The 11,148-nt window shown below is 48.7% G+C and overlaps 1 protein-coding gene across 7 annotated transcripts in view; it reads right to left on the bottom strand.

Moving 5' to 3' along the window:
* Positions 1 to 11,148, bottom strand: part of LOC123748304 (uncharacterized) — a 67,304-nt gene that overhangs the window by 12,979 nt on the left and 43,177 nt on the right. For 3 of the 7 annotated variants that reach the window (XM_069305453.1, XM_069305452.1, XM_069305454.1), the window contains one exon: positions 11,047 to 11,104. The exons of the other annotated variants lie outside the window; for them this stretch is intronic. In XM_069305453.1, the coding sequence (XP_069161554.1) occupies positions 11,047 to 11,056 (10 nt within the window). In that variant the 5' untranslated portion in view covers positions 11,057 to 11,104. The remainder of the gene's footprint in view (positions 1 to 11,046; positions 11,105 to 11,148) is intronic. 7 annotated transcript variants of the gene reach the window in all.

The following is an 11,148-nucleotide window of genomic DNA, read 5'->3' as shown; positions in this document are numbered from 1 at the left end:
CTCTGACTAAACAACTCTTCGCGATTTTCACAAGAGGTAAGCACTGAATCATGAAAACTTTATATTATAATTACTCTTACCAGTTTCTACAAGACTCCTCTCAAACAATGTATTTTTAAACATGTTTAGGTATACACAGCAATGTGCTGCTTCCCTATTCTGTATAAAGGACCACACAGTGTAGATCAAAAACCAACTACAAGCTCACCCAACGTCCTCACCTCACAGGATGGCCAGTCATACATGGAATTAGGAGAGAACAAAATACTTAATGCTGATCTATTAGCCTCCACTGACAAAATCTGGGTGCAGCACAAGAATATCTTCCAATATTCCTGAGTGTATGAAGTAATTACAGAGCTCAAAATACCTCATACCATTTGGTATGACGTCACTGATAACAGGGCAATCACAGATATAGTGTTGGAGAGTATGTTCTCTCAAGTAGGACTGAAAACAGATTTTTTTTTCCACCAAGAGGGCTATAAACCCATGGAACCGCCTACCCGCTGAAGCCGTAAATGCCAAATTCCAGCTAAAAAATATCATTAAGACAATTGGCGGGCCCTTTAACAAGCCGCCGGCTTTTTGTCCTCTTCGAGGTCACTAGATAGTTAGTGGCCCTTGGGTAAATTCAGTAAATATATACAATAATTGTCAGCGCATCTTCCGAGCAACAAGGACAGCTACACAGCATCTCTTAGAATTACGTAGGTACACAACAAATGTAACATATTTGTTTACTACAATGTCGGTGCTGTCTGTAGAAGTTGAAAAAACATTGTTTTACTTCGAAATATACTAATTTTATAAGAAAATTCGACGTAAATAGGAGGCAGTAGAGCTCCGATAAGCCAGCGCTAAATCTTCAATATGAAGAATGTTGCTGCTCTCTGATTGGCCAAACGAAACACAGTAGTGACCTCTATCGGCACGCAGGTGAACCAACAAATTTCTTCCTAAGTGGACGTTATTGAATCGCACCTAAGCATCTTCTTAGGGCGCACTTAGGAACCTTCGTAGCAAACCCACTTACGAAGAAATACACAGAGCTTCCTGAATCTAGGTCCAGGTCGCGTACACCACGAGTCTGAGATGGTAAAAGAGGGTTTGAAAAAAGGCATAAGAACGAACGGAAAAAAATAATCCACGAATAAGCCCCGAAACCCACTATGGAGCCACAATTAGATGACAGGACACCTGACAACACAGAGGCCCCCCCCCAGGGGTGTATCGTGGATATACACCCTGCAATCGGCACCTAAGCAGCCGTCAGTCCGTCGAGAATGGGCTCTGCAACGAAGGCAAAGGTTGACGATAAGAGCGCCCCCTCGCTCGACAACTTCGGGTACCACAGTTCAATGGGTGTGCGCACGTGCCCCCCCAAACACCCGGCATCAAAACAGAAGAAAACATCAGAAAGAACAGTAGAGAACGACAGGAAGGGCACAATTTGAAAGGAGAAGAGATGGGGAGGAAACACGAGGAAGAGGAAAACTACCAGTAAAATTGGAGAGGACAGGAGCAGGAGCATAAGGCTTCGAAAGGAGAGAGGACAAGCCGTCCCAAAGAGCATCACACACTCCGGCTGTCGCCCACTAAGCCCCCCTCACGACGGCAACGGGCTGGAGCCCACTAAGCCCCCCCTCACGACGGCAACGGGCTGGAGCCCACTAAGCCCCCCTCACGACGGCAACGGGCTGGAGCCCACTAAGCCCCCCTCACGACGGCAACGGGCTGGAGCCCACTAAGCCCCCCCTCACGACGGCAACGGGCTGGAGCCCACTAAGCCCCCCTCACGACGGCAACGGGCTGGAGCCCACTAAGCCCCCCTCACGACGGCAACGGGCTGGAGCCCACTAAGCCCCCCCTCACGACGGCAACGGGCTGGAGCCCACTAAGCCCCCCTCACGACGGCAACGGGCTGGAGCCCACTAAGCCCCCCCTCACGACGGCAACGGGCTGGAGCCCACTAAGCCCCCCTCACGACGGCAACGGGCTGGAGCCCACTAAGCCCCCCCTCACGACGGCAACGGGCTGGAGCCCACTAAGCCCCCCTCACGACGGCAACGGGCTGGAGCCCACTAAGCCCTCCTCACGACGGCAACTGGCTGGAGCCCACTAAGCCCCCCTCACGACGGCAACGGGCTGGAGCCCACTAAGCCCCCCTCACGACGGCAACGGGCTGGAGCCCACTAAGCCCCCCTCACGACGGCAACGGGCTGGAGCCCACTAAGCCCCCCTCACGACGGCAACGGGCTGGGAAGGGAGCGGGCGATGCAAGTGACACTACAGGTAAAGGATTCATTAAGGGGCATATGAAGACAAATGACCTGGAGGGAATAGGAAAAACAAAACAAATGATCATCCTAAGAATCAGAACATTCTCCATGGAGGTGCATTCTACTGCCTCTTAAGTGGGGCAGCTCCATTAGGTCAACAGGGGGGAAAGAAAGGTGATCCATTACTTGTCCACAAGTTAGGTACGTGCGAGCAGTGCACATCCTAGCAAGAGCCGTTTCCCACCATATATTATGGTGGTAGGAGGAAGACCAGAGGGGAAAGATCACTTAAGAGTACACACTTTGTTACCTGTAATGCCTACTCAACGGCACTGCCAATAGTCACGGATTATGGAATGATTGACTGGGTAGAAACCTGAATAAGGAAGCCCCCTTCTTGGAAATGTTGTAATTGTGATGGCCTTAGTATCAGTGTCTGCAGATTCACTTGAAATAACTCCAATATTTTTTTTTTTTTTTTTTTTTTTTTTTTTTTTTTTAGATATATACAAGAGTTGTTACATTCTTGTACAGCCACTAGTACGCGTAGCGTTTCAGGCAGGTCCCTGGAATACGATCCCCTGCCGCGAAGAATCGTTTTTTCATCCAAGTACACATTTTACTGTTGCGTTAAACAGAGGCTACAGTTAAGGAATTGCGCCCAGTAAATCCTCCCCGGCCAGGATACGAACCCATGACATAGCGCTCGCGGAACGCCAGGCGAGTGTCTTACCACTACACCACGGAGACCCAATTTGGTTGGGAACCTGGCAAAATTCGACTGTGTTAAATTAGCAAGATATAAGAAGCGGCAGGTATTGGGTTTTCACTGTTCCAGAGCCATAGGATCACTACATGGCGTCAATCACATTAGTAAAGAAACGTTGATAAAGCAGCAGGTGGCAAAGAGCGTGAAAAATTGCGTAACGTAAAATAGCAGTAAAATAGGTACCTGGGTGTTAGTCAGCTGTCACGGGCTGCTTGACCGGGCCGCGGGGACACTAAAAAGCCCCGAAATCATCTCAAGACAACCTCAAGATAACGTTACAATGCGAAGATGCCAGTCTCCCTGGCAGGCAGCACTTATTGACTTGGTCAGGAAAAACAGCGTAGCGAACGTCGTCGGCAGACTGAGACGCATTTATGAAGAGAGCAATGAAGCATTCAATGAAAAGATGTTTCTTAAAGAGTAGGAAGAGAAGGAGCATTCACCATGTGGGTGAATGCAAACTTTCAGAAGTGGGACCATCCGAGGTAGCAGTAACGATCACAATGGCAACCTTCAAGCTCTGGGTGGAGGATAAGCACAGGGCACCAGAGCCGAGGCATAACCCAATATGATGCACAACAAGAACAAAGGTAATCGCAGAAAAGGCAGAATGAATGTAGACCAAATCCAATAAGATATCAGTCATGCTGGGACAATTATGAAAGTCATATTGAGAGGGGGGGGGGGGGAGGGAATGCGATTGTGTTCTAGGAACCACATAAGACGTACATTAACAGTTTTATCAAGTTTGCAGACAACTTGTCAGGGCAATATGGCGAAAACATTTAGGGGAAGTTCCCTGAGTTAGGGAATGGGATGGCTCAGGGGCTCAGAGTCAGTCTTCAGGGGCTCAAGTCTCCCAGCAACTGCTGTGGATATGCAGCAAATACGGCACAGAATACAGAGGGAGACGACTCGCCATCTTGTAAATGCTGCCAGAGTCTGCCACTGATTTATCACCCTCCTACAAATCAGGGGTCAGATTCACGAAAGCATTTAAGCAAACACTTAAGAACCTGTACATCTTTTCTCAATCTTTGGTGGCTTTGTTTACAATTATTAAACAGTTAATGAGCTCCGAAGCACCAGGAGGCTGTTTATAACAATAACAACAGTTGATTGGCAAGTTTTCATACTTGTAAACTGTTTAATTAATGTAACCAAAGAAGTCAAAGATTGAGGAAAGATGTACACGTTCGTAAGTGCTTGCGTAAGTGCTTTCGTGAATCCGGCCCCAGAGTTCCTCTGATTTGTAGAGGAACTTGTAGACTGATGTTCAGAAAGTGTGAGTCGATCATTATTAGAGAGCTGGAGGCGAATGTTTAAGTCCATAAGAGTGAGAATGAGTAAATGGATCATAAGAAAGGTAATTAAGAGGAAGACGAGAACCAGAACTAATGACTGAGAAGTGTCAACCAGCTCGTTTGCGGCCACCACCGAGTCCTCGACCAACCTGTCCTCTTAAAAAGAACGTTGCTCTTGGCCGTTTGCCCGTATGGCCGAATTTGGACGTAATTTGAAAATAAAAAAAAATGGAAAATAAATTTGGGATTTTTTTTTTTCAACAACAGTAAGTTAAGGGTCCTCTGGTAGGTTAAGTGGGCAGGAAATTCTCAAAGTTTCAAAACGTTATGAAAAACGTGAATTGAAAGTTTCCTCTCATAACCTCTGTGCGTACGCCAAACGACTCAAATAGAAAACGGAACAGAACGTCACTTTTGTGAGTCAATTTCATTTCAAATTACGTCCAAATTTGGCCATAGTGCGCATACGAGCCAAAAGTGACGTTATTTTTAAGAGGACGGGTTGCCTCAATAGTGGAGCCACCAAGGTGAAGGACAGGCAATGTCTAGAACAAATCCACCCATAATTTTATGGATTTTCTTCTAGGCCTGGAGAGAGGTGTCAACAGATATGGTCGAGACATAGGACTTTCACCTCTCACGTTCAGCTGCGCAGACTATTGTCTCAGGCAGGGAATAAGAACAAGAGGAGGTGAAACAAAGATGGTTGAGAGGAGAGTGGTTATCGTCGTGGCTCCAGATGATAGCATGAGGAGGGACAAAAGATGGAGGGGAGGACTATGGAGGAACACAGAACCAAGAGTATGAGGAGGGGGTTCATAATGAAGATGGAAGAGTAAGGACTCGCAGAAACGAGACAAATACATCGGACAGGGAAGAAATGATGGAAACATAGGCTGGAAATACCAAAGGAATTTCCCTGACATCAGATCACAGAAGGAGAAGAAGCGGAGATGGTGGAGGTGTCGTGGCTTAAGCTTAGAAACTGGTGTGGAGCTGAGGAAGCAAAGAAGTGTGCGAAGATGAGTGTAATGCAGTACAGGAGGAAGGACGTCGAACCTCGGGAAAACATTCGACCTCAACGTTTCAAGTTGAGGAAGGCATGTTGACATTTACAAAGCATGCATCAGCGAGAAAATAAGCGTGAAAATACAGTGAACATGAACAGGAAAATCTGATTTACAATGGTCGGAGTCACCACACAAGGGGGGAACACCATGCTACTGCACTTCGAGGTTCCATGCTCATATTTCCAGCACCTGTTACAGGTGTGTGTAGAGGGGGATGAACTCCTCAACTGAACCTGACACCAGCGAGAATATAAGGCGAGAGGTTGTGACTATCAAAAGTGATCTTAATAGCTAAGGAGATGGCTGCAGGAGGGCCGAATACAACGAATGTCAACCTGGTGGATAGGATAACTGAGCTTAGACGATGTATTTAATATGGCAGTTTTGGTTCCCTATTCCACATCGCAGTCATCCTCCTGTCATCAGGAGGATGACAGTGCTGGTATTTATTTGGATTTTTTGCAGACTAACTGGAGTATCTTCAATTCCAGACATGGCAGCATTCCTACTTAAAAAAAAGCCTAAATGAGACGTGTTCCAGTTTGGAAGGATTTAAGGGTCAACCAGATGATGTAATATGTGGAAACCATCAGGATGGACAAGGTAATTGTGACGTCAAATATTTAGGTCATGTGGTGGGACAAAACATATCATGAAACAACACTGGTTGAGGAAAATGTGCGTGTTCGATTACTAGTATGGTGATACAGCCCCCAGTAAGAAGAGAGGAGGGTGATACAGCCCCCAGTAAGAAGAGGGGAGGGTGATACAGCCCCCAGTAAGAAGAGGGGAGGGTGATACAGCCCCCAGTAAGAAGAGGGGAGGGTGATACAGCCCCCAGTAAGAAGAGAGGAGGGTGATACAGCCCCCAGTAAGAAGAGGGGAGGGTGATACAGCCCCCAGTAAGAAGAGGGGAGGGTGATACAGCCCCCAGTAAGAAGAGGGGAGGGTGATACAGCCCCCAGTAAGAAGAGGGGAGGGTGATACAGCCCCCAGTAAGAAGAGGGGAGGGTGATACAGCCCCCAGTAAGAAGAGAGGAGGGTGATACAGCCCCCAGTAAGAAGAGGGGAGGGTGATACAGCCCCCAGTAAGAAGAGGGGAGGATGATACAGCCCCCAGTAAGAAGAGGGGAGGGTGATACAGCCCCCAGTAAGAAGAGAGGAGGGTGATACAGCCCCCAGTAAGAAGAGGGGAGGGTGATACAGCCCCCAGTAAGAAGAGGGGAGGGTGATACAGCCCCCAGTAAGAAGAGGGGAGGGTGATACAGCCCCCAGTAAGAAGAGGGGAGGGTGATACAGCCCCCAGTAAGAAGAGAGGAGGGTGATACAGCCCCCAGTATGAAGAGAGGAGGGTGATACAGCCCCCAGTAAGAAGAGAGGAGGGTGATACAGCCCCCAGTATGAAGAGAGGAGGGTGATACAGCCCCCAGTAAGAAGAGAGGAGGGTGATACAGCCCCCAGTAAGAAGAGAGGAGGATGATACAGCCCCCAGTATGAAGAGAGGAGGGTGATACAGCCCCCAGTATGAAGAGAGGAGGATGATACAGCCCCCAGTAAGAAGAGAGGAGGGTGATACACCCCCCAGTAAGAAGAGGGGAGGGTGATACAGCCCCCAGTATGAAGAGGGGAGGGTGATACAGCCCCCAGTAAGAAGAGGGGAGGGTGATACAGCCCCCAGTATGAAGAGGGGCTGGTGTTACAGCCCCCAGTATGAAGAGGGGCTGGTGTTACAGCCCCCAGTATGAAGAGGGGAGGGTGATACAGCCCCCAGTATGAAGAGGGGCTGGTGTTACAGCCCCTAGTATGAAGAGGGGCTGGTGTTACAGCCCCCAGTATGAAGAGGGGCTGGTGTTACAGCCCCCAGTATGAAGAGGGGCTGGTGTTACAGCCCCCAGTATGAAGAGGGGCTGGTGTTACAGCCCCCAGTATGAAGAGGGGCTGGTGTTACAGCCCCCAGTATGAAGAGGGGCTGGTGTTACAGCCCCCAGTATGAAGAGGGGCTGGTGTTACAGCCCCCAGTATGAAGAGGGGCTGGTGTTACAGCCCCCAGTATGAAGAGGGGCTGGTGTTACAGCCCCCAGTATGAAGAGGGGCTGGTGTTACAGCCCCCAGTATGAAGAGGGGCTGGTGTTACAGCCCCCAGTATGAAGAGGGGCTGGTGTTACAGCCCCCAGTATGAAGAGGGGCTGGTGTTACAGCCCCCAGTATGAAGAGGGGAGGGAGGCTGAGTGCTGGCTGGTGCAGGATAAGGCGTATCGTCTGAAGTTGTGCTTCACGGTTTTAATATGAGGGTCCTACTGCATTGAACATAATCTAACACCTGGGCAAAGACCTGTGTGTCCCTCACACTTCAGTCCGGACACCCAAACCTACTTCCTCTGCAGCTGCCTCTGAAGGGTAACCCCTCTGGCAGGTGGTCCAATGACCTGACCAGTATCATATATGGTTTCTTTACACAAATGCCCCAAGAAGGGCATTTGCGAGAACCAAAGCAAACCCTCCAATGGCCCCAGGGGGTCATTCGTGAGCCCTCCTCACTACACGAAGGTGAAGGGCATGGTAGTTTAAACCACAAAGCCCAGTATGATGTCAGTCACTTTGCAACACTTGAGAAAATTAACTTGAGTCGGGGTTGGGTTAAGAGCCATTGCTGATATTAAAATCATGGAAGATATGTTAACATATATTAAAATGTTGACGGGTGCAAGTCGAACCCGTCAACAGCCCCAGTGCTGTAACCCAGTAACCCCCAGTAACTGGGGCTATAAGTGTTACAGCCCCAGTTACTTACTGGGAGCTGTAACACTTACTGGGGGATTGTAACACCCTCCTACTCACGCGTCTGGGTGAGTGGCGAAAATTTTTAAGGAAATTGCCTTGGGTACCAGGTTTTTAATGGCAAGAACAAGTGCCTAGAGCCAGTCATGAAAACAGATGTCTCTCAAATGCAGTTAAAAATATGAGGTATATACTATAAGGTGCACAAAGAAAGATAACAAAGCTTCTCTTAGTACGCACCGTGAAATTGGACGAGACTCGGAGAGCACAGCATCCGTAAAATTACAGATGAGAGCTTAAGATCAGAAAAAGTATAGTGTGTTATAGCCAAGCTGCAGATTAATGTGAAAGTCGAAGGAGCGACTGAATACAGGGCTTACGGGTAAGGAAGCAAATAAGTAATTATCAAAAGAAGGCACCAAGCCAGGGAGACCGTAGCACCTTCTAATGCAGTATATTCATAAGGTGTTAATATCAATAAGGATGTCAATGCTAGAACAAAAGTATATAAGGCGAACGATATCAAAGGTATCTGATTCACCAAGGATACTATTCAGGGTCTAGTGACCGCGAGAGAATCGGGAAGCAAGACACACACGTCGTGGAAGTCCGGACATTCAATAAAGAAATGCCAGACCATAAGAGGGACAATGCAGTTTGGACAATAAGGAGCAGGGCGGCGCTCCATTAAGTGTCCGTGAGTTAAACGTGTATGGCCAATACGCAACCTTGCCAGAGCCGTTTCCCACCACCGTTACGGTGGTGGGAGGAAGGCCACAGGGACACTACCCCACTAGGGAAGCCGGTCGGCCGAGCGGACAGCACGCTGGATTTGTGATCCTGTGGTCCTGGGTTCGATCCCAGGCGCCGGCGAGAAACAATGGGCAGAGTTTGTTTCACCCTCTGCCCCTGTTACCTAGCAGTAAAATAGGTACCTGCGTGTTAGTCAGCTGTCACGGGCTGCTTCCTGGGGGTGGAGGCCTGGTCGAGGACCGGGCCGCGGGGACACTAAAAAGCCCCGAAATCATCTCAAGATAACCTCAAGAAGATACCCCCCTTAAGAGCACTCAGTTTGTTTCTAGTAACGGAAGACCAACGACACTGCCAATGGGCAAGGATAGAAGAATGATTAACCGGGTAAAAGTCAGAATAAGAAACACCTTTACGAGGGATGGGACAAGTGCGGATAACCTACTTAGCAGCAGCGTCCGCACGCTCATTTAAGGACACACCAATATGTCTGGGAACCCAGAACTCCAGTCATGAGTCTGCTGGAGATAAACAGCCAATACTGAATTTCGACTACCACAAGATGGACAGGATTAAAGTACTCCAGAGCCACGAGGGCACTGCGAGAATTAAGTGCAACAAAGGAAGATTGACAAGGAGAAAGCAGTTGAAGAGCAAATAAAATTGCATAAAGTTCTGCCCGTAAAGATGCTAGTCTCTGAAGGCAGGCGAGACATACAGGTGCAGTCAGGAAACACAACAGAGTAGCCTACACCGTGTGCAAACTTAGACCCATCTGTGAAAACGGCGACGGAGCGGGAGTGTGAAGAAAACTGTGCAAGGAAAGGGCATTTCAAAACTGTAGGAGAGAAAGATGCTTAGTCATGTGGTTATCTTGAGGTTATCTTGAGATGATATCGGGGCCTTTTAGTGTCCCCGCGGCCCGGTCCTCGACCAGGCCTCCACCCCCAGGAAGCAGCCCGTGACAGCTGACTAACACCCAGGTACCTATTTTAGTGCTAGGTAACAGGGGCATAGGGTGCAAGAAACTGTGCCCATTGTTTCTCGCCGGCGCCTGGGATCGAACCCAGGATCACAAGTCCAGCGTGCTGTCCGCTCGGCCGACCGGCTCCGTAGGTGATGTGGGGTCAAGGTTTTACAAAACTTAGAGGGATTCTCCTTGGAGGCAAGGATGGAGCGATACAGAAATAAACATTGGTAACACGAACCGAGAGAGAGAACAAGTGAGACAACCGTACAGAAAGAGGAAGGTGGTTTAAGTGAACAGGGGCCCACAGGAAGGATAATAATAAAAAACACGACACAAGCGAGCGAGGGTGTTGTAGGGACCGCGCAAGGTAGCGAAGACAGCGATCACGGCGGTCCTGTTGAGACAGGATGCCAGTTTCAACATACAGGCTCACGGTGGGACTCGAACGAGAAGCACCGGAACTGAGGCGAAACCAAGTATGGTGAAGAGCACCAAAATGCAGAGGCAGACGATTAAGCAGAACAGCCGTGATCGAGTGTTGACAGCACGAGAGAGTAATGTAGAGAGAGGAGCGTGCGCCTATCACCTACCCACGAAGTTTGGGAGGGGGGGTCAAAGGACGACCTGCTTCCAAGTAAAGGTCATAGCACAAGTCTTAGCCGGAGAGAACTTGAAGCCATGATTGGTGGTCCACGACGACACGACATCAATCGCAAGATGAAGCCGCCGTTGGAGGAAAGGGGAGTCATCACCGCGACAACAGAGGGTAAGATCAACAGAGATCTTCACAGCAAAGGCAGTACGAATATAGACCTCCAAGTTCACCAAGATATCAGTCGTGTTGCAACACTTGCGAAAGCGAAATTGTGAAGGTGAGAGGTTGTGATAGTGTTCCAAGAACCACATCAGACGGACATTGACCATACGCTCAAAGAGTTAGATGCAACTCATGAGAGCAATGAGGCGTAAGTCCTTAGAGATGTCCCTAGAAACCCGGGTTTCCGAATAGGAAAAACAACCACCTCGAGCTATAGTCCTCAGGAATTGACGACGACTCCCAGATACTGTTATAAATATCCAGTAATTACTGAAATGTGGTAAAGGAGATGGAGAAGTAACTCACTGAACGTCATCTGAGCTCCCTGTTGAAGTACCACAGATGATCAGGACAGACTGGAGTTCTGAAAGAGGAAAAAGGATCATTATAGGGAAACTGGAGATGTGC

The sequence above is a fragment of the Procambarus clarkii genome, chromosome 55 (assembly GCF_040958095.1).
Source record: "Procambarus clarkii isolate CNS0578487 chromosome 55, FALCON_Pclarkii_2.0, whole genome shotgun sequence".
In the NCBI taxonomy this organism is placed as follows: Eukaryota; Metazoa; Arthropoda; class Malacostraca; order Decapoda; family Cambaridae; genus Procambarus; species Procambarus clarkii.
The sequence above is the reverse complement of the archived record's forward strand: the minus strand, read 5'-3'. Positions and strand labels throughout refer to the sequence as shown.